The sequence below is a fragment of the Eumetopias jubatus genome, unplaced genomic scaffold, assembly GCF_037043125.1.
Source record: "Eumetopias jubatus isolate StellerSeaLion01/CBP00866 unplaced genomic scaffold, mEumJub1_p1.0 scaffold_10, whole genome shotgun sequence".
Lineage (NCBI taxonomy): Eukaryota > Metazoa > Chordata > Mammalia > Carnivora > Otariidae > Eumetopias > Eumetopias jubatus.
Window position 1 is genome coordinate 125,524,640 of NW_028274816.1, and position 26,344 is coordinate 125,550,983.

At 48.1% G+C, this 26,344-nt stretch overlaps 3 protein-coding genes across 9 annotated transcripts in view; 2 read left to right on the top strand and 1 right to left on the bottom strand.

Moving 5' to 3' along the window:
• TAOK1 (TAO kinase 1) overlaps nt 1-9,695 on the top strand; it is a 151,429-nt gene extending 141,734 nt beyond the window's left edge. For both annotated transcript variants that reach the window (XM_028109304.2, XM_088028401.1), the window contains one exon: nt 458-9,695. In XM_028109304.2, coding sequence (XP_027965105.1) covers nt 458-919 — 462 coding nt within the window. In that variant the 3' untranslated portion in view covers nt 920-9,695. The remainder of the gene's footprint in view (nt 1-457) is intronic.
• ABHD15 (abhydrolase domain containing 15) lies at nt 6,722-20,105 on the bottom strand. 4 transcript variants are annotated; one of them, XR_015769364.1, is made up of 4 exons: nt 19,174-20,105; nt 16,640-17,161; nt 12,659-13,064; nt 6,722-8,747 (listed from the first exon to the last, which is right to left on the bottom strand). XR_015769364.1 is itself a non-coding variant. In XM_028109307.2 (3 exons), the coding sequence occupies exons 1-3, from the start codon at nt 20,040-20,042 to the stop codon at nt 8,744-8,746; spliced, it is 1,395 nt and encodes a 464-aa protein (XP_027965108.1). In that variant the 5' UTR covers nt 20,043-20,105; the 3' UTR covers nt 6,722-8,743. The 4 variants fall into 4 exon arrangements, 3 of the variants coding, with proteins under 3 accessions (XP_027965108.1, XP_027965106.1, XP_027965107.1); XM_028109307.2 differs by lacking the exon at nt 12,659-13,064; XM_028109305.2 differs by lacking the exon at nt 6,722-8,747 and having other exon boundaries at nt 10,350-13,064.
• TP53I13 (tumor protein p53 inducible protein 13) lies at nt 19,954-26,160 on the top strand. 3 transcript variants are annotated; one of them, XM_088028402.1, is made up of 7 exons: nt 19,954-20,048; nt 22,406-22,474; nt 22,702-22,743; nt 24,628-24,756; nt 24,883-25,077; nt 25,166-25,730; nt 25,822-26,160. In XM_088028402.1, exons 5-7 carry the CDS (start codon nt 24,919-24,921, stop codon nt 25,932-25,934), a joined length of 837 nt encoding a protein of 278 aa, XP_087884528.1. In that variant the 5' UTR covers nt 19,954-20,048; nt 22,406-22,474; nt 22,702-22,743; nt 24,628-24,756; nt 24,883-24,918; the 3' UTR covers nt 25,935-26,160. The 3 variants fall into 3 exon arrangements, with proteins under 3 accessions (XP_087884528.1, XP_027965109.1, XP_027965110.1); XM_028109308.2 differs by lacking the exon at nt 19,954-20,048 and adding an exon at nt 22,051-22,214; XM_028109309.2 differs by lacking the exon at nt 19,954-20,048 and adding an exon at nt 22,051-22,214 and having other exon boundaries at nt 24,883-24,993.
• The last annotated feature ends 184 nt before the right edge of the window (nt 26,161-26,344 follow it).

Sequence of the window (26,344 nt, forward strand, 5' to 3'; positions counted from 1 at the left end):
ACTGACTGAGCCACCCAGACATCCCTGATCTTACATGTATTTTAAAAATATAAATTATGTACAATTCCTACAGTACATCTCTAAGTTTTTTTATAGAATTTTTTTAAAAAAGTTTTTATTTTTTTATTTTTAAGTAATCTCTACACCCACCTTGGGGCTGGAACCCTGATTTCAGCTCAGGTCATGATCTCAGGGTTGTGAGATTGAACCCTGTGCTGGGTGTAGAGCCTACTTAAGATCCTCTGCCCCTCTCTCTCCCTCTCTTAAAAGAGTTGCATGCTCTTCAGACTGAGCCAGCCAGGCGCCCCATTTCAGTTTTTAAATGTACATCCATAAGGTAGCCAGAGTAAACTTTTTGTGATTCACTTCAAAGCTGAGTAATTATTGCTTCCTTAGTTTATAGATTTTTAAAAATAAATCAGTTTTCTTTTTCCTTCTCTCCCCCAACGCTGAACAGATTGAAGAAGAGATGTTGGCTTTGCAGAATGAACGCACAGAACGAATACGAAGCCTGCTGGAGCGTCAAGCCAGAGAAATTGAAGCTTTTGACTCTGAAAGCATGAGACTAGGTTTTAGTAACATGGTCCTTTCCAATCTCTCCCCTGAGGCATTTAGCCACAGCTACCCGGGAGCTTCTGGTTGGTCTCACAATCCTACTGGGGGTCCAGGACCTCACTGGGGTCACCCCATGGGTGGCCCACCACAAGCTTGGGGCCATCCAATGCAAGGTGGACCCCAGCCATGGGGTCACCCTTCAGGGCCAATGCAAGGGGTACCCCGAGGTAGCAGTATGGGAGTCCGCAATAGCCCTCAGGCTCTGAGGCGGACAGCTTCTGGGGGACGGACAGAGCAGGGCATGAGCAGAAGCACGAGTGTCACTTCACAAATATCCAATGGGTCACACATGTCTTATACATAACTTAATAATTGAGAGTGGCAATTCCGCTGGAGCTGTCTGCCAAAAGAAACTGCCTACAGACATCATCACAGCAGCCTCCTCACTTGGGTACTACAGTGTGGGAGCTGAGTGCATATGGTATATTTCATTCATTTTTGTAAAGCATTCTGGTTTGTGTTTACTAATTGGGATGTCATAGTATTTGGCTGCCGGGTTTTTTGTTTTTTAACTTTTGGGAAAATTTTGAAAAGGGGAATTGATGTGTTTATATAAAAAGAAATCGGCTAGATTGGGGATATTTACTGAACACTGAAAAAAACAGAATGCAGCACAGTGGCTTGAGTCATTACTTTGGGGCAACTATATCCTAAGAAATTTGTGAAAAGATCTCAAGCCTTTCTGCGTACCCCAAATTCTCATGAGCCACTCACAGCAGGCAGCATATGCTGAAACAAGTGATTATGGAAACACACCTGTATCCCCCAATCAGTGTATTTTCTTTATTAAATTGGTCTGACTTCTCAGCCTCATTTGGAGTAAAAAAGTGGAAATCCATGAACACTAAAGGGTTGCATTGACTTTTTCAGAGAGTAGAAAACAACTTAGTTCTTTTTCTGAGTGCTGCATAGGTTTGTCAGTTTTTGTTTTTGTTTTTTGTTTTGTCCGTTCAATTGTGCCTTCTTTGTGGCATGGTGAGATGGAGGTGCTTCAGGAGATCACTGAGTTGTGTAGGAATTGCATCTACAAACCTGTGAGCCTTCAAAGGGGAGACCAGAGGGTGAGAGAGGCCCCTGAAAGTTCATGTGGTGGGTATGTTCAGCAGCAGAGTGAGGAGATGAAGCCTATATATCCTAACGTTTTGTTGCTTATACTGTGATGTCTCATCCTAGCTAAGCTCTGTAACTGCCAAGACCCCAAACAGTACTTTTACTTTGTATAAAAACAGAGACATATAGCCACTATGAGTCAAATGCCGGAGGCATATGAATGATGCCATATTTGCAAACTGCCATCCATTGGAATTCTCATCACACTACAAAGACATAATTTGATTATCCCCCCTTTGGCTTATGGGATTTCCTGTTTACAAGTAGAATAGCCAATTATTTAAATGTGTAGTTGCCATAGTGAACCAGGAGTCACTGAGCCAATGACTTTACCAGCTGCTGACTAATCCTCTTCACCACTGTAGATTTTGCTGCATGTGCAGGTCCTTTTTTTTCCTGGCTGTTTTTGTTGCTGCAGTACTTTACAAACTTCTAGTTCCTTGAGACTTAGTGACCATTTGGCATCATGTTAACATCACACAATAGGAAACACCACTTGCAGAAGTCTCTAGCCTCAGTGCTAAAGTACTACTGAAAAGGAACTAGCAAGTTTGGCAAATTAAAAAAAAATAAAGTTATAGTGGTCAGGGAATCTCTTAACAAAAGCTAACTTTTTTCCAGAAAGGGGCATATTTTGTTTTGTTTTATGTTGTTTTGCAATGAAGGATCAACCCAATGCTAAAAGTCAGATGTTACTTGGTATTCCACAGCCAGTGTGGAAATTGAGTTGAAGGTGGATAAGGAGCTATGAGTATGAATCAAAGGAAAAAAAATGTCCTTTCCAGTGAGACTAGAACTTCTTACAAGTTATTGTCCTGCCCCCTCCCCAGTTGTCTTGAAGAACCCTTGCTGCTAACTTTGGGTCCTACTTTTAATGTGGTCAGAGGGCTCCAAGTTAGAATTCTCTAAGTCCCTCTCAATGATACTCTTCACCTAGACCTGACTAATGACCAAACAGTAATCTATCACTGTTGAAATCTTGGTTTTTGTCAACCAAATGTAAATCTTCCCCAGGTATGTCAGCTCAGTCTCTCCACGAATCCTCCCCTTTAGGTGTTTCTGGCATTCATTTAAAGATGACTGGAAGAAAAAATAATATTTTAATGTAAATCTTTTTAAAACCAAAATAACAGTAGAATTCACACTCAGTTTTAGGCAGTGTTTCAGGTAGCACTCAGATACATTGTTCTTTTGGCCATGCTCAAGATTACCAGTTTTTAGGTGAACATAATATGCACTTGTCCTATCTAATTAAAGGGGCTTTTAATTTTCTCAATATCTTTTTTTGCATTAAAATATACAGTATTTCAAACAAATTGAGAAATGTACCTGTTTGGAAGAAGATGATAGGAGAAGTCTTTAGAATTAATTAAATGTCCAAAAATGTAATGGAATTTGATACCTTTTACAAAACTATTAATCTGGCCCATCTGTACTACTGGAGGGGTGGAATAGGGGAGCAGATCAATTTTGCATACAAAACTCTTTAAAATCCAAAACATTACCAGTGATACATGTTAAAATCTACTTATGGACTTAAATTAGTCAAATTGAGATACTGAGTTCATATATACTTGTAAAATTGTGATTGAATACTGACTCCAAATGTCTATCCAGTAGGGCTTTATATCTGATTTAATTGTGTGGCAACCAGTTTTACGTGTAGGTCATGATGATACCTGGATTATTCCATTAAGTTAATTTTAATTAAAATATTTATAGTTTGCAAAAATAATTACAGTTAATTGGTTTGTGTGTGTTTGTAAGATCTAACTTCTGAGGAATCTCATACATGGTAGGAATCATCCAGGAGTAAAGGTTGTAGCAGGAAAATTTGAAAGGTTTTGAGAGATCCTAAAGAAAGAAGCAAGCACTTTCTGAATCGGTGTACAAATGTCAACATTTGATCAAATTAATACTACCTCCTCCCCAGTGTTGGTGTTCACTTGGTATATATGTATTTAAGAAAATAAAAAATATGGGAAATTTGTCCAGCATATCAGAAAGTTGCAATGCTATATCTGGTATCCAGAGCTTGGCAGTAAAAAGTTTCTTGTGTTCACTTTCTCTTCCTTTTTTTAAGTTAGCATTTTAAAAATGCAAAACCTCATACCTTGAAATATATTATTCCTAATTGGCTTCCCTTCCTTTTGCACATACTTTTTCTCTTCTTATTAAATTTCACTGTAACCCCCAATTATAGTATCTGAAAGTATTTTCATTGATATAGATCATGTTAGCTGGAAAATGTGTTTATATTATTTTAATTTAGAGCTGCCATTCCTTTTAGTCATTTCGATGCCTAGAGATGAATAGTCCTGCATTTGAACCACCCCCACAGGTATAATATGCTTGGTACCCAAGGCCAAGGATTTCTTTGGTGAATTGAACTTTTTAGCATAGTCATGATTTTTAGCTGTCAAGACCATTCAGTACACTAAAACTGTCCTTGACACTCCCTCCTATTTTTCCTCACCCCTTATCCAAAAATTGAAAACTCTATGAGTATCTTTTTCAGACCATAAGGCAGACTTTAGTAACTTTCTACTTCTTTAAGTACTAAATGTCTGGCATTTTAAACTTTTATAGAATACATTGTGTTGGACACTGGAATAATACTGTTTATTTTCACCTGTGAAAAATATTGTACTTGAAACACCTCCTTTGCATTTCTCCATGTGTGCCATTCACTAGTGGAAATAAATTGTATTATACCATGATCTACTGGCTTTTTAAAACTGTGTTAAATATGCACATTTTGGTATAGCTATTATCATTTGTATGTATATACTGTATATACATATGAGTGTCTGTGTGTGTGTATAGATAGGTGGATGTAACTCATACTGTACAGTTCCATCAGGGCGCTTAAGGTTCTCTTACTTTGTTATTTCAGTCCTCAGTTAAGGCAAGAATGCATGTGTTTCTTAAGAATGAGTATTCTGGGTTGATATTTATGAGAAGGTGGTCATTAGATGCAATCTTTTCTTTTTTACTCCCTTCTTAGCACTTGTGTGGGTGGAAAGAAAGTAAACGTGGAGCCATAAGTTGCAATGCAGTAAAATACTGCTGGGGTGGAGCCAGTCAGCATTTCTGTGAGTTTGTGTTGTGATGCAATAAAAGATAAGTGATGCAGAGAGAAATGAACCGTGGAAATTCAAAACACTGGTGGTGATTCCTCTGCAGAGATGATGAAAAGAACCAGGAAGTCACGGTCTCCGTATGCGCAATCTAAACGTGTTTCTTAGGAGTGATGCCATTGATCCTCCTGCTCTCTTTATTCCATTAATACTAATATTTATAAATTTTGCTAAGGACCGAAACAGCCGAGAAAGGAATTACTGCTAAAGCATCTAAGGTTCTCCTAAACTATGAGATCAACAGGAAATGGCCACTGGGAGAGAAGGATATGGTATTGGTGTGGGGCTTTCTCCCTTGAGCCGCCTCTTGCTTGCTAATAGTAAGTTCTTCGTGCACCTTCTAGCCCTTCTGAGCCACTGCTATTCAAGCACAGATTTGGCCCAACACAGCAACCCTTTCCTGGGAAGTTTATATGGTCCTTCATTCTGTCCCATGCTCACAATGTGAAGTGTTTAGTTTGTATTCAAGTCAGAAAATAATATATTTAAGGTGTATAAGTGTGAATCTCCTATAATGATGGAAGAAGAGGTTCTTGTTTCTTAGATAGAAAACTACCTTCTCTAAGGAACAAAGCCAAAACTTGGGCTGTCATCTTTGAGCTGCTTACCAAAATACAGATCATTATTAAAGAGAAATCAGTTCTCTCTATTTTGTTTTTCCCTCATGTAACGTGATAGTGCCCCTAACCAGGTTGTAGCATTGCCTTTGAGAAGGCACTCACTCACTCCTAGTTAAGAACTGGAAATTTCCCATCCTCAGATTCCTTAAAGGATGAAGAGTGTGCTGTACACTTAGCAGACTTGCCTCTTGTATGCAAGGACTACTGATTGAAGTCTATTTTGCTGTGTGTGTGGTTATGTTGTCTGCACTTTTATGAAAACACCACAGTAGGTCTACATTGGAAATGACTATTAATTTGTAAGGAAGTAAGTTTTATTTAAACACTGTGTAGAGCAAGAAGTGAAGCTGAGAACTCTTCCGTTAATGTACATTTATAGTTTCTACTGAATTCTGGTAGCCCCCCTTAAAGTCATGTTGACTAATTTTTCCCTCATTTATGTTCAGATTTCCAAAATTTCACTCACACAAGGGAAGAGAACCCATTTGGCCTAATGATAGTTTTCAGATTATAAGAAATAAAAATTAGTATGCACCTTATCTGCCTGTTGTGGGTTTCTTAAACTTGCACTTCTCTCCCACCCACCCAAAAATAGATATCCTTTAAAGAAAATAAAGGCAGAGAATTAAAACTGGGGAGCCACTTACTATGTCACCATCACTGTTAACTGTTTCCCAGCAATCCTTTTTGAAGTTTCAGAGATATTTTTTTGCGTGTGTGTATGTGTCTGTTTGATTGTGTGGGGTTTATTTTTTGATTTTAAATATACAAGAGATTCTTCTTTAATAGAGAAAAAAGTTAATCCTCTCTGAGACAGGATGCCCACTGGATATACCAACCTGGACATTGTAGGTAGCTTGCCATGAAAAAGTGGAGAGAAGAGACTTCTGAATGAATGAAAAGGGCGTTTTGATGCCCAAGGATTCCCCCCAAAGTACGGGTAATTCAGCCTGCACAGTTTCCTTTTCGCTCGTAGTTTTTAGCAATTATGAGTGAAAAATCATGTAATTATCTGTAAATATGTAGCTAACAAATTGGCCTAGTTTCTGTATTTTTTGGTTTTGTACTAAGGTTTATAAGTCTGTGCCAGCTAGAGAGGAGTTGCTGTCATTACCAGTTGTGGTCCTAGCATCCAATCCTGAAACCATCCTAGGTGACATTTTTAGAATTAATGCTTAAATGTTGTTAAACGGGGAAATGAAGCATAATCATTGGTCAGGTTTTACATCTTTTGAAGCAAAGTCATTTTATTTAATATAATGATTACATGTTTTCAATCATGAATGAGGTAGGGAGCCTCCCTCCCCCAGTGGCCATGTTTACAGATGTGTGTTTTGTCTATAAAGTGCAAGAGTTCTCATGTTTATGTAAATTATGCAGGTGGTAACATTATGGCTTGGAACTGTTTATTGGGCTCTGTAGCTGAATTTTCAGATGAAATGAACTATGCTAACTGCTGGCACACTGATCCCATTTCTGGAGCATTTTTCCTTTTTCCAGAATTACATATGTTCCTTTGTCATTATCCCCATTAAACCTTTCTTGTAGCCTAAGGTATGAAAGGCTGGTAAACACAGACGAGGGAAATGCATTTTTAAAAATCCGTGAGCCCTCATTTGTGTGCATTCAGTACTCCTATGTTTCAGTGGCAACTCTGTGGTCAGTGGAGTTTAGAAATGAGATACCACTGTTAATGAAAAGTGTGTACTCTTTGCTTTTGCATGGCTTGGCTTAGCTTCAAAGATGTATTAGGGCCACTTGAAAGCATGAAGACCAGTCGTGTGGGAACAGGTTTCTCTCAGTGGCACATTTTGCTTCTTCTGAGCCCTCAAATACATTGCCTCAGCATGAACATAATTGTTATTATAAATTGCACATGGTCATGGAGTGAATTATGTGATTTAAAGATGTAACTGCTTAATGTTTTCAGATTCTGGCTGGTCCATGTGACTATTTGGCACATATCAAACAGTGAGGGGTTGAGGGTCCTAGAACCCTTCTAACCCCCTTTTTGTCATAGACAGCTATGTTTAGTTTATTAAGATGTTGGCTGCCCCTGGTGTGTTGCCAGATAGCTCTTTTTTGGTGCCCATTCCAAATGTGCTTCCTTGCATTTCATAGTATCGAAGAAACCACCACCACTTCTCCCCAACATTTTATGTGTTACGCCTTTTATTCCACATTAAATGGGAATTGTGCCTACTTAGAGTGCCCCACCAATTAGTTACATATATGTGTTCTAAAATAATCCAAGCCAGAGACACAAGGTGGAAAAATTAAAAAAAAAAAAATCCACTTGAGGCCAGTAATTTATCTGACAAGATATTTTACCACATTATCTTGACACTTGATATATGAGCCTAATAGGAGTTGCAGGTGGTTTCATAGGGCAAAATCCAAGTGGAGAGGATATGTGGGGTTTCTATTAGAAGATAATTTTGTTCTTATTTTACCTTTCCTTTTATGATCCTTCTCTGCTACTTTAGAATAGGTTAATTCTCCAAATTTATTTAGTTTTATTTTTTATCTTTTAGAGAAATTTTTACAAAAGCAGTGGTCTGATGTAAATAACATTTTAAAGTAATAGTGCACATAACTTTCCCAGACTATTCCAACCAGATAATTTGTAAATGCTTTAGAGTTTTTTAAATTAACACTTGTGTTGCTAAATCGTATTTATGTAAGTCTGCTAAAATTTTTAACCCATTTAAAACTTAAGACAGACATTTAAATAATGGATGGGTTACTCTGAGCAATCTAGCTTTCAGAACCCCCTTGTTTTAGTATATGAAAAAGCCTAATACACATTAATAAGGTTGGAGAGACTTTGAGAAATATGTATAGTGTATATTTTAAAACAGCTTTGCTTGTATTGTGAAGATTTAAAAACAAACTTGAGATTTTTAACGTAACTATTAACACAGTTTTAACATAAGTTATCCCACTGGGTTTAAGAGCATCTTGAATGTATAATCCTTTTTGTAACCCAGGTTGGTTTCTGCTTTCACCAGTCATCCAAACATATTATTTATGTTTTTAGTTTTATATACTCATTTCCCTTTGTTTTCCTCAACCAGCATGATTTTTTTGCACATGTATTGTAGAAATTTTTAAAAAGAAAAGTTAATACATCGTTTTCTCTGAATTTTCTTCACTTCTCTCTTCCTTTCTACTAACTCCTTACCTTAAAGGCCATATCGCTCCATTTGCATTATTTGTGCAAATGCCAGGGTTGGTTTTTATTTTTATTTTTGCTATTTACCTAAAAAAAAAAGAAAAATGCTTCAGTCAATTGCTTTTTTTATTTAAAAAAGAAAAAAGAAAAGAAAAAAAGCTGTAACCTTATCATTTCTGAGTAGACCATTGAGAGATGAATGCACACCTGTAATAGCCCAGGACCAGCTTTGGTGGCTAAAGGGAATATTTTAACTAAGCAAGAAGTTCTTTTCTAAAAGTGGTATGTATTATTAACAATCTTTCAGTTATTCCCACAAGTCAGGGGTCCAGATAAAATGAGGGTTATCAGCTAACTGATACGTTATCATTGAGGTTCATCAATGAATTTGTACATTTCTAGTTCCCTTTGGTGAAGGGAAAAATGATGATTTTGCAAGACCTAGATTTTGGCTTGGTTTCTTGCCTCCTTTTTTGGCAGCCTTTATCTTCTCATCTCCCAAAGCCCTTGAGCCTGTAGGGTTTTCGTGGTAGACAAAGGACTTGTGGTCTTTTAAAACTAGGACTGATATTTTGGTGAGAGATTATCGTGTTGAAAGTGATGTTCTGCCACTTTACCAATGACTAATTTTAAATATACACAGTCCTCTCAATTTTCGGACCAAACAGATGCCCACAGTGGAGGCTTATCAAGGGTTGCAATGGGGAAGAAGCCTCTCCCCTCACTGTCAGCACCAGCTGGTAAAGGTGACTGTACAGATGTGCATTTTCCTTTTGGTAGAAATGGTCCGCAGCACTAACTGGTAAGGCTTATTGTACAGTATATTGTCAGTATTCTTCTGGTTCAACATACCTTATAGTTCATATATAACCTGTATTAATTGTATAGATTGTGCATTTAAAGCTGTTACCAAGTTGTCAGAACATAAGAGCGAAAACAAGGTCATATGTAATATTTTGTTTGTAAGTATCCTTTGTATCATAGCAAAGGAAATGTTTAAAAAAATCAACTGTAATAAAGTAATTTTAGTACACAGAGTGTCTGCTTAGCTTTTTTAAGTAATTTTATTTCCAAAGATAAAGTATATTTGACTATTGGATAATCTCAGGCACTGTGCTGGATGTTGGTGTTATTACAAAAATGTGTAAGAAAGAGGTAAGAGTGAACTCCCTGATGTGGACGTAAACCCTCTGGTCTAATTGCCTCAATATTCTGTTTGCCCAGAGAATGAAGTGGCCTATTGTGTTGTGGGTGTGAGGTGATTCTACTTTAGGTTCTAATCGTTTGATGCAGGTTCTTCAGTTTTTATACAGACCTCTGTTCTAGTCTATAGAACTCCCAACTCCTCCCACACATGGTATATGGACACGTGAATATATGCAGTTCTTGAACCTTGTAAAAACTTCAGAAGGTGGTCTCACCTTTTGATGATTTGAAAATCATCATATTTTCTGCCCCTGTATGGGACAAATATCTAGGCCCATTGCTTAAAACACTGTTAAAGTGACTATTTTTGTAAGAAGGCTAAACTGGGGAGAGGGGAGTTTAATGTTTTTTAATTAGGAAAGTTTTAAGTGTCATTTAAAAAAGTATTGGCTATTTTATTGAATAGAATATTGTCTGGAAAAGCACTTTTAACTTTTTAACACAGATTTTTTTTTTTTTTAAGAGTTTATTTATTTGAGAGAGAGTGAGAGAGAATAAGAGGGGGGAGGGTCAGAGGGAGAAGCAGACTCCCCGCTGAGCAGGGAGCCCTGGACTCCGGGATCATGACCTGAGCTGAAGGCAGTTGCTTAACCAACTGAGCCACCCAGGTGCCCTTAACACAGCTTTTTAACTCCTAGTATGGTGATACTGAGCTATTTTTGAGATTAACAATTTATATAGTGTAATTTGCCTGGGTCAAACAGCGAGGTGGGAGAGCCATGATTAGATCCCAGATCGCCTATCGCCAGCATTTTCAACATCCTACCTTGAATTTGGAGGAACTCAAAAAAGGTTTAAGAAACAAGATTTCTTTCTGCCTTGTCCCTACACTTGGGCTCTTTGGACTATCATGGAAGGAGAGTATTGTAAAACTTGTACTTCTAGCCTGTATCCACTACCAACAACCCAAAACAAATGTCTAATTTGTCATTGTCTAAATGCATCAAAGATGCTCTGAGTTAAGTTTAGGGGTCAAAGCCTATCCTACCTGACTGTAAAAGAAATTTGAACATAAGTAAAAGTTTACCACAGTGTTTGGCTAGCTCCACAGCCCCAGTGATGATAAGCTAGTGCTGTCACTTACATCTTAGAGATGCCAGCTGCAGAACAAGGCTTTCCTGTATGTGTCTTGGCCAGTTAGTGACTTTAATTGCTACCATACCTGCAGATATTTGTTCTTTTTTTTTTTTTTTAAGATCTTATTTATTTGACAGAGAGACACAGCGAGAGAGGGAACACAAGCAGGGGGAGTGGGAGAGGGAGAAACAGGCTTCCCGCTGAGCAGGGAGCCCGATGCGAGGCTCGATCGCAGGACCCTGGGACCATGACCTTCGGCAGACGCTCAACCACTGAGCCACCCAGGCGCCCCTGCAGATACTTGTTCTTAATGGTAGAGGGAGACAGAGTTGCAGAGGGTGTTGAGGCTATGCAATAAGCAACTTTAAGGGTTCCATTTATAGATTAATGTGCATGGCTTTCCCACAGAGGTGTGTACTAGAGCAGCTCTGAGGAATTCTTTCCCCTTTTGTTACCATCCTTTACATTATGAAGTCTAAAATGGGCATTATTTATACTGTCATCTCAGCCAGGGACTAGAAGGCAAAGTATGGCATAAATAGCACTGATTTGAGTTCTGGTCTTTAGCTCCATCACTAATAATGGTGAGATCTTAAAGCCACATCTTCTCTATCATTTATAAGAACTAGGAAAACAGGTGGGTTTTGGCCAGCAGAACAAATGAACCAGTGTGAAACCTATTAGCTATAACAAGGTTATTGAGTATGTGTATGTGTACACGTTTGAGAAGGGGGTGGGAGAGTTTGCCCTCAAATGAGCAACCCAGGACCCAGCTCATGTAGGCCCTTCCCAGCTTTGCAGTGGAATAACTGGAACTTCTTGGCCTTATAAGAATTGGGGAATACATTCTGATCGGAAAGCAGATAACACCTCATCATAGAGGTCTTTGAGCTCCGGTTGATGAACTAAGTAGACTTGGAGAATGGGATCTCACCTACTTTTACTATTTCATTATATCCTAACAGATCTCCTAAATTAAGGCCTATTGGGGCACCTGGGTGGCTCAGTTGGTTAAGCGTCCTCCTCTTGATTGCAGCTCAGGTCATGATCTCAGAGTCCTGAGATCGAGTCCTATGTTGGGCTCCTCACTCAGCGGGGAGACTGCTTCCCTCCTTCCTCCCCCGCTCGCACCCCTCTCTCTCTAAAATAAATAAATCTTAAAAAAAAAATTAGGGCCTATTTATAGTTTCGGTCTTTTCATATGGAGCAACTTGTAAAATAACTTTCCCAAAGACACACAAGTCACAGATAAAGTAGCAACTAGAACCCTCATCTCCAAGCTACTTCAGTACTCTATATTCAATGCCCAAATTACTAATTGCTCAGTGGGAAATATCTCTGTAGGTACCATCGATGACCAGGGAATTTTGAGCTTGCTGGGAAATTATTAGCCCAGAGCAGGAGGCCTGGTTGTTGATTAAACAGAGCTGCCACTGGTTAGTGTCAGGAGACACAAAGCTAGATGTACAGAAGTGAAGCAACAGCCGGTGAACAGAGAATGTGCAGGGAGACTCTCTTAACTCTGCAGGTAGGTAAGCATGTATGGCTCAGTACACTGAGGACTTCAGAAGACAAACAGTGCCTTTGTTTCTAGAGATTTAAAAAATAATGACTTTCCATAGTTGCAGGGGAGACTGCAGTTTATTATTCAGAAGCAAACAAGTTGGGGAGAAGTTTTTGTTCAACCACACTAGTGATAAGTACTAGGGTATTACCTCATTATCATTATACAGGAAGGCTGGAGGCGGAGAGGCTAGAGACATTAATTTTTGATGTGTTAGTGTCTTTGTTTTATGAAATTCCACTTTTCCTTCAAACTCTTAGTTCTTCCTGGACACTTTAAAACATCCTCTGGTCACTTTGGCAAGGTTATTTTCATTAAAATCTTTATGTCATCTCCCAGCTCCCAGAATCTGGATCAGGTCTGTGATCTTGATTCTCAAGCCAACCAAAAGTCTTTACAACCCAGCGAGCTCATTTGCATTATTTTGGTTCACCAACTCCCAGATGAGAAGTGACCTTCTATCCAATCTTGGGGCACCTGGCTGGCTCAGTCGGTAGAGTATGCAACTCCTGATCTCAGGGCTGTGAGTTCAAGCCCCATGTTGGGCATAGGGTTTACTTTTAAAAAAAACAAAAACAAAAACTCATTTAGGACACCCTTATTTCTTGGCTTATGTCCCCACCATGATGTGTGCCAAACAGCAGTCTAGCTTACATGTCCCACCAGTGACGTGAGAATTCCTGAGGTGTTCATTCCGTCTCTGGGCACTCTCTGTGTATAACTCCTCAGTCTTGTCTCTGCCAATGGTAAGAACTAGGGAAGATTTCTGATGCCATCCTTTGTGGCTTGGCTAGGGAATCACAGATCCTTACTGGCATTGTTACCAAGTTATACCCAAGTGGCCAATTGTATCTGCTTGTTTAAGCAGGGAGAGGAATTCATGCTAAAGTTCATTTCTAAAGGAAGATACCAAGGGTGGCTGACTGACGAAAGATCTGTGGTCTGGGTAGAAGATAAGTAGAGAGGAGCTTCTGACTCGGGGGTAATTTTGAGGTTGTCTATAAAGCCAAGCTGATACTTCCTGTGTCAAGGCCTCTTTTTTAACAGTACTCAAAAAGGATACCTTCACTCAAAACAGAGATGATATCTCCTCAAAGTGAGGAGCTGGTGCTTTCTTCTACATACCATCATCTCTGGCCAAGACACCCTAGAAACCTATGTATAAAGAACATAAAATACTAAGAATTAAGTCATAGCAAGCACAGTCTTAGGTCTCCGAGAGCAGAAGCCTTCAGTCCTTTGCTCCCTGCATTCTGATTCAATGGGAGGAGACAGAGGACTCCATCTACTTCTGAGATCATACCTCCTCTAAACCATTGTGTTTGGGGAGTTGTTGTTTTCTCTTACCACTTGAAGGTGGTAATAAATAATGAAGAGACCAAAAGGAAGGCAAGCAAGTGAATGAGGCCTGCAAAGATCGCTTAAGACTCGAGACCTGGAAAACCAATTCAGTGGTACTTCTTTGGGTTGTCTTAGTTTTATTTTGTTGTTTCTTGTTTCCTCAAACTCATAACTTGGGATTTTGTTCAAGGGTCACATATTGTCTCAGAATAGTGTGCCTGGGGTTCTTCCAGCTGGTTTCGTGTGATTAGCTGTTCACCAAAACAGAGCCAATATGGACGATTCCTTCAGTGTTAGACTGAAGGTCAGGGTCACCCAAACCTGCTTGAACAGGAACTGCACATTTTTGGCAGAATTTGCTGAAAAAGTGATGGGAAGATGAGAAAGAAGTAGCTTCCTGAGATAGGTTATAAGCACATGTGGCACAGGGGACACAGGAGAAATAATCAGTCTCTGTATTAGGGCTGTGGGTCCAAGGGAATGAGTGAAACCTGGGCTGTCACTGAAAGAAAAATGTTACATGTATATACCCACCCCCCCACCCCTGCAAGCTTGGCTTTCTTATAAAAAAGGAAAAGAAAACCACTCACAATTTCTCCAAAAGCTTTTACCTTAAAGAACCAGAGTTCCATGGTATCCGGCCTAGAGAAATAATCCAGAGCTCAGCCATTGGGGCCCCGTAAGCCCAACAGGTTAAAACCCACTGGGCTGCCCCCATACTGCGGTCAGTTCTGAATGATCCTGGGGTCCTGCATGGTGGGGGGGGGGATCTGCAGCACCCTAATTAACTGAAATCCCTATTGTACCAGATGCTGGGGGGAGGGGATGGCCAGACGTCAGTAATTCTTCCTCAGCAAACCCTAGATGGATGCTGTAAATGAGCAGTAGAATGGCTTTAAATTTCAGTTCCTCATTATTTCTCCTGCTCAGAAAGGGTGAAAGAATGTCAGGTGGGGACCATGGAGGAGGGGGAGCAAGAAATGAGGAAGGAGGGAAGTGATTTTTTTTTATGACAGGATAATGTGCCTTAGATATAATTGAGCATTGTCTGCATCTCAGGTGAGATTCTGGGATAGTTCAGAGTTTCTTCCTATTTTATTTATTTATTTGACAGAGAGAGACACAGCTAGAGAGGAAACACAAGCAGGGGGAGTGGGAGAGGGAGAAGCAGGCTTCCTGCGGAGCAGGGGGAACCCCCCCGATGCAGGGCTCCATCCCAGGACCCTGGGATCATGACCTGAGCCGAAGGCAGATACTTAACCACTGAGCCACCCAGGCACCCTAGTTACTGCCTATTCGATCTAGAACATGGTTGGACTAAGATTATCCAAACCTGAAATTATGGCCCCTGGAATTCCTCATACCGAGCCACAGGACATGGCTTTTGATAACATCTCTCCTCTTTAAAATTGGTTTGCTGTTTGTGAGGCCAGGAGGGAGCTTCCTGTTATAACAGGTGTCTTCTTTCTTGATGACAAATTAAAATAAAACTTCGTAGCAACACCTAGAACTAGATGTCCTATGATAATGTTTAATGGCCTAATTGAAACCAGGATGTGGGGATCAATCCATGCCATGCTTTGCTTTACTCTGATCTTCAACATTATTCCTCACAAAACCAAACACCATAAAACCAGCCCCTGAGTGGCCAGATCCAGGAAGAAGCCTTTTCTACATTGACACGGATGGCCTTTTGAATAAATTGAGCAGAAAAAGCATGGTAATGTGAAATATTCACGTCACTGAGTAAGCGCTTGCCAACCTCTTGCAACTTTTGTTTTCTCTGGTCCCAGATGTCTCTCCAGGCTCTGGAAAGGAAGAGGCTAGAAGTAGTGTCAGAAAAGAGGGCAACGACCCAGAAAACACCAAGGATAGCAGGTTTATACTCTTCACCACCTAGGAGAAGCCCGCACGGCAGAAGAAAACCAGCCCTGGTTAGGACTTTCTGGAGTAATCTCCAGGAACGGTACTGGAGGGAGCAGCCAGAGTGCCCCAGAGGCTGGCGGACCCTGTGTGCGAGGACTCCCTCTTCCTAAAATCATCCTGAAGATCTCCCTAGGCTTGAAACCCTAGCCTGAAGCCCCAGATCAGCCCAACCAAGATCCGCAGGACTGGTCTGGAAGACCGGACCTCAGGCTTGCAGACGACGGACACACTCTGTACCTTGAGGTCCTCACCAGCCCAGCCTCGGCACCGCACTTACTGCCTTGGCCGCCTTTCGCACACTCACGCAAGACTGACGCAGCCCCGTGGCTCTAGGAGGCTGCTTCCACGGCGGCCGCAGCATGAAGTCAGCAGAGTGCCACAACCACAGAACCGAATGAGGGAAGTGGGACTGAGACACAAACATCCTGTCCTCCCGACACTGAGTGGCTCCAGCTTGAGAATCAGGGTCGGAGGGCTGATTATTTATGTGGGACAGAGCTTCCCGATGACGCACATACACCCATTTTCTCTAGGGTCCTCGCTAGGGACAGAGCATTTTCTCGAGTCCATAGACTCAAAGGGTGCTATTCTTTGGCTTAGGGGGTTGGTGACTGGAGAGCGTGACAGTGACAGCCCAGCTGCGGACCAGGAAGAGCTGGAATGTGTTGACCAAAGCCTGGGGCAGGAGTGTTCTCAGGGTAAAGTGAGCACCAGCTTGCTGGAAGTTCCATCTCTTTCCACAGACCAGTCTAGGAGAGAGGGGGCCGAATCAGCGGCAAAGGCCTCCAGCTGCAGGCCCCCTTCCGTCCTCACGGCCGTTTCAGGACTCTGGCATGCCCAGCTCTGTTCTTGGGACAGGTCTCACCTCGTATACGATCGCTTCCAGCTAAAGATCTCGTCCAGATTGGAAGAGGGAGAGGCCTCCCTTTTCTGCAGGGTTCCCCAGCGACGCCGGCCCCCCAGGAACGAAGCCCGGTGCCTGCTCAGCCCTTTCATCCTCTCTTCCGTTCGGAAGAACTCAGTCAAGGCCCGGAAGTACTCCAAGATGACCTCATGGCTCCAGGCTGGCAAGGGCTCCTGGCGCAGGAAGCCGCAGTGGCCTCCGTGGTGACTGAGCAGGAGGAAGAAGTAGGGGTTGTTGTGAAACAGTTCCGTGGGCAGAAAGTGGTCTGGGGGCCCGCACACAGGGTCGTCGGCGCTGGAGATACACAGCACAGGCACAGCGGCTTCATCCACGTCCCGGAGGGGGTCGTTGTGGTCCCAGTAAGTGTCCCAGCTGATGGGGAAACTCTTGGTGTGGCAGAAGAGGGTCTCCTCAAACTCGCGCAGGGAGCGGCTCCTGAACAGTCTGTGGGTGTCCACGGTGTCCTGCAGGGCCGAGGCGTACCTGGCAGCACGACGCAGAACAGGGAAGGTAGGAGAGAGAGGGAGGAGTGAGAAAACGAATCGACAGCAGGAGTCCCAGAGGGGCAGGCCGCGGGCCAGGTTCTGGCCACAGAGGCCACCCTTTGGCCGTATGATACTAAACTTCCATTTCATTGTCATCATTTAAAGATTTTTTTTTTTTAAGTGAACTCTATGCCCAAAGGAGGGACAGCAACCCTGAGATCAAGAGTCACATGCTCTACGGACTGAGCAGGCCAGGCACCCCACTGTCATCATATAAAACCAGGAGATTTCACATAAATTGCAGATATTTGGGATCTCTTGGGAAATGGAAAGGTCTGGCAACATGGGCTGGCATTCAGGGCATTTCTCCCCTCATGCCTGTGTCACAGTTCCTCCCAGGCCTGCATTCATGGCATTAACCTGCCTAGCCCTGGGGCAGCAAATGACTTCACAGCGGCTGATCCATAGTGACAGCCCTCCTCTTCACCTCGACTCCTGACCTTCTAGGCAACCTGCTTTGAACCATCACCTCCCGAACCCCTCCTAGAACTCCCTGGCTCAGACTATTCAAACCAGCAGGTGACATCCCCCCCATCATTAACATTTTACTTCAGGTTATATTAGTCTAATATTTAAAAGCTAACATGCTGTCCAGATAATGGCAAACCTTGAGCCGTGGTACAGGTATTCCTAGAGAGGGCTGAGCGGCAGAGGAAGTAGCCAGGAGTGTAATTACTTTAGAGGGTAAATTCCCACATGGGAGCCTGAGAACCACTGCTCTGGGGAAGAGGGACATTTTTCCTGTTTCAACCTCCATGGAGAGAGCCTGGCACCCTGACACGAAGGCTGGGATGGGCAGCTCAGGGCTTTGGGTGGACCAATCCAGACTTCCAGTTGAATTTGGATGTGTGTCTCCGGCAAACATTCAAAGAGGCTTGCCCTGAGTTTTCCATTCCAAACTTCCATGGGCAGCACAGAACCTAAAGGCCCGGATTTCCTCTCCACTTCCCTCACCTTATCCGTCAGCTGGTGCCTCGAGTCAGCACTGGGCAGGGAGCGGGGGTGTCATTTGGGGATGGAAACTGGCAATTAAGCCATATGAGAACACCTTGCCTTGGACTGCTCTGCCGTGACAGCACTTCGGGCCATTGTTAAGCTCAGGGTTTGACCTTCTCAGAACAAAACGGAGCAAGGAGAAAAAGAGAAATCACAATTTGCCACCACTTTCTGAGCACCTACCCAGTGCTAGGATTTGAACTAACGTGGGTCTGACTGGACATCCCAGGTCTTTCTGCCTCACCACACTTTCTGCTTGAATGTCTTTGACCTCATTTTGCCACCTCCTAGGAAGGCAACAGTGCAAGCTGAGGCCTGGTCATTTGCTGTGGGCATGGTCGTTCAGGCCTCTTCAGTGCCAAAGCCTCACCTGTCAACCTAATGGTGGATTGCTCTCCTTTTGGAGATTTTTTAAAAAAGTATGTTGACATACTCTTTACATTTTTGGATCAATATCAAGGAATATGCAAAAACCTTCGTGGGGTCCAGAGAATGTTAATAAATCACATACCACAAAATTTCTGATTCCTGTCACCTCCAGCCTCAGATGTTACAAGGAAACATTGTGGACAATCAGTTGCAATTGCTTCCAGGACCCTCTTTGCTGATTTGACAAGCTGTGGGTTAAGTGGTAAACTTGTCTGGCGCTGCCTCTGCTTACAGGTGGGGCAGGTGCTCAGGTTGCTAGGACACCCTGGGGCGAACCTGAGGCTGTGGGGCCCCATGGCAGGAGTCCCTGTTCTAGCGTAATGATGCTAAGTCCGTCCATGGCTTTTAAAGCTGTTTCCCTGGTTCTGTCTAGACTGGAGGGTTTGGACAGCCTCGGAAAGTGTGTGAAGAGAACTTTGCCCAAATTGCCCTAAACCTATGTGATTCGATACCAGGCAGGGCCGTTTCTTCGTCAGCCCAAGATCCCTATTTCCCTCTAGCCGGTCTGCGGCCTCCGTTACCCACCTGCTGAGGGCCACCTTCTGGTGGAGCAGAAAGCCCCGCTCGTAGGGCCAGGGCAGGCCGGCCTCAAACCACTCGCGGCAGCGCAGCACGGGCGAGATGCAGGCGGCTCCGGTCACATAGCTGGAGGAGCCGCACTCACCCAGGTAGGATAGCAGAAGCGCCGAGCCCGAGCCCTCGCTCACCGCGAACAGAGGGGCCGCCGGGTGTCGGAAGCGGATGTAAGTGACCGCCTCCTTGAGGTCGGACGGGTCCCCGAAAGGCTGCAGCCGGGGGCTGACCAGCGGGCAGCCGTGGTGGCCGCGGCGGTGGAAGATGACCGGGTAGTAGCCGCGCTCCAGGGCGAGCAGGCAGAGGCCGAGCACGTTGCGAGTGAGGCGCCCCCATGCATTGGGGATCACCAGCAGCACCGCGGGGAGGCCGCCGGCGTTGGTGACCCGCCGGCCCCGGGGACAAGGTCCCACGACCCAGTCCAGGGCCACCAGCCCGTCGTCCGCTAACTGCAGGTACTCCCTGGCCAGCTCAGGCCCCGGCCCTACCGGCAGCACGAAGTGGCAGAGGGTCTGCAGGTGGGGCCCAGAGAGCCAGGAGCGCGGGCGCGGCTCCAGCGCAGTCGAGCGTCTCAAGGCGCTCAGCAGGCACTGGGCCAGCGCCGACGGTTTACAGAGGAGCCTGCACCCGCCGGGCAGCGGCTCCCGTCCGTCGCTGAACGGGGCCGCGGCCCCTCGGCCGTCCGCCTCCTTCTCGTGGTCCTGGCCGCGGGCTCCCGGCAGGGTCCTCGCTCCGACGGCGCGCCGCAGCCGCGGGGCCAGCAGGCCAAGCAGTGCGAGCGCGGCCAGGAGCAGGGCGAGGGCGGCGCCCCACGGCGGCATGGCGAGGTAGGAGAGCCCCCGGCGGGTGGAGGGTGGCAGGCGGCGGGGCCGTCCCCTCGGCGAGCTCCCGGCTCTGCGGGCGGAGCTGCCCAGGGCTCTCCTGCGCGGGGGTGGGGTGGGGGTGGGGTGGGAGTGGGCGGTGGGCGCTCGGGATTGGCCGTGGCCCTGCAGAGGCAGCCAGTTCGGCCCCGGCTCCCCTCGCCCGCCCCCCCCAATCCCGCCCCAGGCCCTTTGTACAGCGATTGCGACAAGCCGGAGCAGAGGGTGAAAGGAGCCTAGGCCACAAAAAGGGAGCGAGGACGCGCCAGCGAGCCGGAAGGGAGTGGGGAGGGCAGCAAGCCGAGGAGTGGGGTGTTGGCGGCAGAGAGTGGGGAGACTCGGATCGGGGCACCGGGATAAGCATCAGAGTCCCCGCCGACCCCTCCCCTCGGCCCCGCTTGGTGTGTAGCTGCGCGGGGAGACCCTGAGTCGCTGCGCCCTCAGGGGCCGCAGCTGAGAAGTCGCAAAAGGGAGAAGTGAATAAACCCCAGCTCCGAGCGCGGGCTCTCGGGCTCCCGCGGGGCCGCTGCAGCTGCAGCCGGAGCCACTAACCGCTCCTCCCTCCCCAGGCTCGGCCGCGCTCTCTGACCTCGGTGTTTTTCTCGGCCGTGCGGGCACCCTCAACTGCGCTAGAGCCCGGCCGGGCGGGGGGTCCGTCTCCGGGCCCGCGGGGGCTTGGCCGGCGTCCCGCCCCACAGCAGGTTTGCTGCCGGGGGCTGCTCGTTCCCTGGCCTGCATCAGCGCGCCGTCCGGATCCCCCCCCGGCGCATGGGGCTCCCAGGAGGGGCTTCAGCTAATGGAAATCCTCAACACCGCTCCCTGAGAAAGACTTCCCCAGAAGCAACAGCCCCAAACTGGGGGGGAAAGATGCACACAGGCGCGCTGCTAGGGGGATGCCTGTCATCCTGTGATGGGGCTGTGGCAGGGGTTAGGTTGCAGTCCCTTCATCACTTCAGTAACTGGCAATTACAGGGGAACGAGGGAGGGAGGGATAATTAACCCCCTTGTAAGTCACGTTCTTGCTCTATTTTGAAATAACCCACTTTGGCTCTATTTCGAAGTTTGAGGCTGGGCATCTCAACCTTCACCCTCCACACACGTTCCCGTCTTTCCCCAAAATCCTGAGCCGGGCCAAGGAGAAGGGCTCTGGAAAGAGGGTAGCAGAGCCGGCGCCCGCGCCCCCGCCCCCACTTCAGGGGAGGTCCGGCCAGCGCTCCCTGCTGGGGGCGAAGCCTGTGACTCCTCCACCTCACGGTGACAAATATCTCCCTGAGCACACGCCGGCTATCGCTCAACAAACAAGAGCGAAGGCGGGAGTGGGGGAGCAAAGCAGCCCCAGGCCCGGCTTCGGCTTCCTCGGAGTTCTGGGCCTGGGGAGGGTAGAGGCCCGAGACCCTCCGAAGCTCCTCTGGGTTCGGGCCCTATTTGCGAGGGCACGGGTGGGATGGACTGAAGGTGAAGCTCTAGAGTGGTGACCCTCTTCCTTCCGCAGCTCGGACTTCTTGATTCTGCCCCTCTTCTAGCTGCAGGTCACACTGACGTGTCTGAAGCGGGTTTGCCGGAGGAGCGTACCGGTATTCCCTCCGGGGCTACTCGGTCCACTGGGATCTCATTTCCCGCCCTTCGCCTCGCTCCATGATCCCACCACCCATGCACTGCAGCTGCGCTCTGCAGGCCGCGGAGACGCGCTGGGACGAAAGCGCGGGCTAAGGAGGGATCCCCGCCTGTCCTGCAGCGCGGTGCACTGGGGCCGGGCTCGTGCGCGAAACTTTTCCGGCTTCGAGTTTAGGACGCGTGCGCGCAGGGTCTGCGGTTGTGGGCGGGCACTGGGGCGGGGCGGAGGCGGGGCGAGAGTAGCACGCAGCTGCGGGGGCGGGGCGGGGCGAGACGGGGGCGCGCGGTCCTGGGGCGCCGGGGCGCGCGGTCTGGAGGCGGGGGCGGGACGGCGCCCGCGCGCGCGCGCCCGGGGTCTACGTGGGCACACGGGCGGCGCGGGAGGCGACGCAGGGGCGCGCGCCCCCTGGCTTGCTGGGCGGCCGGCAGATTCCCGGGCGGGCCGGGATGGCGCCTCCTCCGCCTTCGCCCCAGCTGCTTCTCCTGGCAGCCCTTGCGGGGCTCCTAGGTCCCAGTGAGGTAAGGCCATCCGCTCGCGAGAAGGCTTCGGCCTCGGATCTCAAAGCGCTTTGCCGAAAGTTCGTCCTGGAAGGAGTGGCGCGTGGAGAGGGGACTAGGAGCCCTCCCCTGGCGGGCTGGGCCCGGGAGGGAGAGGGGCAGGGCCCCCGCCGAGCCCAGTGCCGCAGCTCTTCTGTGCTTTGGACCCACAGGTGGTGGCGGAGCCGGAGGAGGAAGCGAGAGCCGGTTGTCCCGACGGCCTGTGGCCTCTGCCCCCGCAGGTAGGAGCCTGGCGGGGGGGTGGGAGAGAAGGGTGTGAAGGAGCAGCCCAGCCCCGCTCTGGCCTCGCTGCGCCCTCCACAGTCACGCTCTGAGGACCTCTGCCGGTTCCTCTGGCCGTCAGTCGCCAACGTCTCCCTCCCGGCCGGCGGTGTGGGGCCTGCTGCCCCCCCCTCCCCCGCACGGAGTCCCCCAGCTGCTCTAAGCCCTCTTTTCCCCCCATGCATAGGTGTCGCCGAGAGTGACTTACGCGCGGAGGAGCCGATGGCCGGTAAGTGCAAGGCGGGGGCCGTCCTCGGTGGGAAAGCGCGAGCTCCTGGCAGGCGTTCTCCGCCTTTTCTGCTCTCCAGCTCCATTCTCCACCTCTTCCCTCAGGAGGAGACAGTGCTGTCAGGCCCAGGACAGGGAGCCGCGGGCCTCTGCCCTGTCAGTGCTGCGTCAGGAATGCTGTCGGGCGGTAGCTGTCTGCCCGTAGGCAGGAGGCTGCAAGGGCAACCCTGACCCAAAAAACAACCCTTGCCCCAACTCTGCTGTGTGACTGTGGGACGGCTCCTGACTTCTCTGGGCCCCAGTTTTCTTAAGGGGATATTAGTAACGTCTCTGCTCCCGAGGACTAAACGAGCTGTGTGTGATAGCACTTGGGGGGAGTAGGAAGCTGTAAGGAAGTGCAAGGGGGTTGGTAAGGGTGTGCCGAGGTAAAGAGTGTGCCCGAGGTTACCAGGCACCAAACCGTGGGTTCGCCTTGCATGGCTGCCTCTGTTTTCGTTGCTAGTGGTCAGATAGCTTCCCTGTCCCTTTGGGTTTTCCTTTTGAAACATCTAACCTTTTTTTTTTTTTTTACTATTTTATTTATTTGAGAGAGAGGGGGAGGGAGGGAGCAGGAGCGTTGGGGGGAGGGGTGTGGGGGAGGGGCAGAGGGAAAGCAGGCTCCCCGCTGAGCTGGGAGTCCCCATGGATGCAGGCTCCGATGATGGATGCGGGTCCCACAGACTTTGGGATCACGACCTGAGCTGAAGGCAGATGTTTAACTGAGATGAGCCAAAACATCTTTTGAACCTTGTAATAGCTCCAGGTCAAGAAACCTCATGCCACCTACCTGATTCCTTCCCTCAAACACCCTTTCATTAAATCATTCCACTGTTCAGAAACCTTCAATGGCTCTTTATTCTCATCTTATCATGGTCATACCCATCTGATGCCTCTCCCCACCCCTACCCCCAGCTTTTTCAGGCCCTGCTTAAATAAACCTCATCTGACCTCCCCAGATCTTTGGTTCTCTCCAGTTGTGTTGGTCTACTCACCACACATGTGAGTTCCAGGCTCATTCCCATTGCTGTACCTTTGCTGCTGCTTATTCTCCACACTGGGCCTATCCTGACCTGAAGCTGAAGTGGGCAGCTCCCTGCCCTCCTGCCATCCATCCCATCCACCTCCAAAGCCCAGTCAGCTTTCTTGAGAACTTGCCTGATCACGCCAGCCCTTACTCATCACCTTCTCCAAATTCATGTAATGCTTACAGCTTAGCTCTTATAATTGAGCAACTAGCCACTTTGAGTTTTATTAGTTTGCTCTTTCATTTGCATTAGTTCTATTGCCCTGTTTCCTTTACATTCCCTGCAAGCAGAGTCCAGGAGTTGTCTTTTGGAATCTCCTATAGCATCTGGCACAGTGCTGAGCATCAGGTCAGCTCAGTCAAAGAATAATTAATAATTGATGAAGTGTTTCCATCGTGGGATTGTGCATCTGCTGCCTGAGCGCCCTGTATTTGGATGTTTGGGGGGAGATTGAATATATAGATAGAGTCAATAAATAGAAGACCTGGTGTCCCTGTGGGGGATGCTTACAGTCTAGACTGGGGACCTGGGGAGCCACTGTTGCAGGTGCAGAGAAATACAGCTGAAGAGTGGGGTCTGAGAGCGTTAACTGTGAGCTTTGAGGGGTGGCACCTGATGGAGTGGAGAGATGAGAGGAACACTCAGAGGCAGGAGGGAATGCTCACCAGCATCCAGGGCTCTTTGTCCTTTCCTGAGTCCTGAAGATGGGTCATCTGGCCACCCCAGGAATCCCTTTAAGCTGGCCCCCCAGGATGGGAGGCCTTGGGATTCTCAGAGAGCGCTCTGGTCCTGGCGTGATGTCTCCATGCTTTTATCTCTAGGCCGAGGATGTCAGCTTCCTCTACCACCCCTGCGTGCACCCTTGGCTGAAGCTCCAGCTTGCCCTCCTGGCCCACGTTTGTGTGGCCCAGCCCTCACTGGCCCCTGACTCTAGCCTTACTCAGGAGCGGGTAAGTGGTTGATGAAAGGTGACTGTCTGGCTCCGGCAGAGGCGGTAGCCCTGTGTGCAGGGGAAGGAAAATTCAGGGACTTCTTCCTACTTGCTCCCCACCTTCATCTTAGCTCCCCTTTCCTAGCCCCTGGTGCTGGCAGCATGGGGGGTGGTGCTGGAGATGGCGTGGATAGAGCCGGCCTGGGCTGCCCACCTGCTGAAGAGGAGGCGGCGGCGGAGACAGAGGAAGGAGAAGGCATGGCTCTGCTCTGATGGGCTTTCTGGGTCCTTGGTGCCAAGGCCAGGTAGAGGGAGGCTGTGCTGGAGAGGGTGTGTGCAGGTGAGGGGTGCTGGGCTTGGTTGGTGGTGGGGTTGGGCATTGGGCTATCTGGGCAAGGAAAGGGTGACTCCTGTCTCTCTCCCCAAAGGCTCCAGCCTTGGCCTTTACTCTGCGGAGCTGGCGGCCCCCTGGTGCAGAGGAGGCAACTAGGGGGTCCAGGCCCCTCCCTCCTGGTGGTGCCAAGAGGCGTGGGCTGCGGGCTGCCCTGGGTCTCCAGCCCACCCCCTCAGGCCTGAGGTTCGCCTCTGCTTCCCCTCGGAGCTTGGAGGCCAGGCAGCCCATGTTGGCAGCTCGGGGTGAGGGGGGTGATGCGCCGCCTGTGCCCACTCTCCGCTTGCTGTCTGAGGAGCTGGGAGGCAATGCCAGCTCCAGGATAGAGGCTCAAGTGCCCAAAGGGCAAAGCAGCCCAGGGGGCTGCACCTGTCCAGGGGAGGCATCCCCAGCCCCTTGGGCAGCGGCACCTCCCGTGTCACCGCGGGTGGCCCGGGGCCCCACCCCGCGCACGGAGGAGGCTGCTTGGGCTGCCATGGCCCTGACCTTCCTGTTAGTGCTGCTCACTCTGGCCACGCTCTGCACTCGGCTGCACCGAAACTTCCGACGCGGGGAGAGCATTTACTGGGAGCCCACGGCAGACAGCCAGGACACGGTGGCTGGTGAGCAGTTACTCTCTTTACCCACCCAGCCCAGCCCTGGCCCTCCCTGGTCTCGCTGCCATTCTCTGACCGGTCCCCACCCTGCCCGTAGCTGTGCTGAAGCGGAGGCTGCTGATGCCCCCCCGCCGGGTCAAGCGCTCCCGCCGGAGACCCCTGCTCTCACCCACCCCGGACAGCGGCCCAGATGGGGACAGCTCCGACTGACCTGCCCCAGCCCTGCCCGTGTCAGGTTTGCTTTGTCACCTGGGAGGCCGCGACCTCTTGCCACGTGGACCCTGTGCCGGACCGCCCCCTGGTGGCCAGACGGAGCAGTCCCGCCTGTGCATCGCGAAGGGGCTTGTCCCTGTGGTGTGGTTTGCTTCTCGCCATGGGGAAAGCGGCCCTTTCGGCCTCCCTTGCCTGTGTTTCTAATTAAATTATTTTGGTAGAATCTGGGGTTGAGCTTGTGCGTCTGCCACACGGACACTTCCACCCAGGACACTGTCCTGGGCCTCGTAGGTTTTGTTTGAAGTAGGTGTTTACAAAATCAAGTTAGGCACCCACCTGCCCTCCTCCTCCTGCCCACCTGGCCTTAGCCAAAGTTTTAGAAGTGTGAGAGAACCTGGCCTGCTACC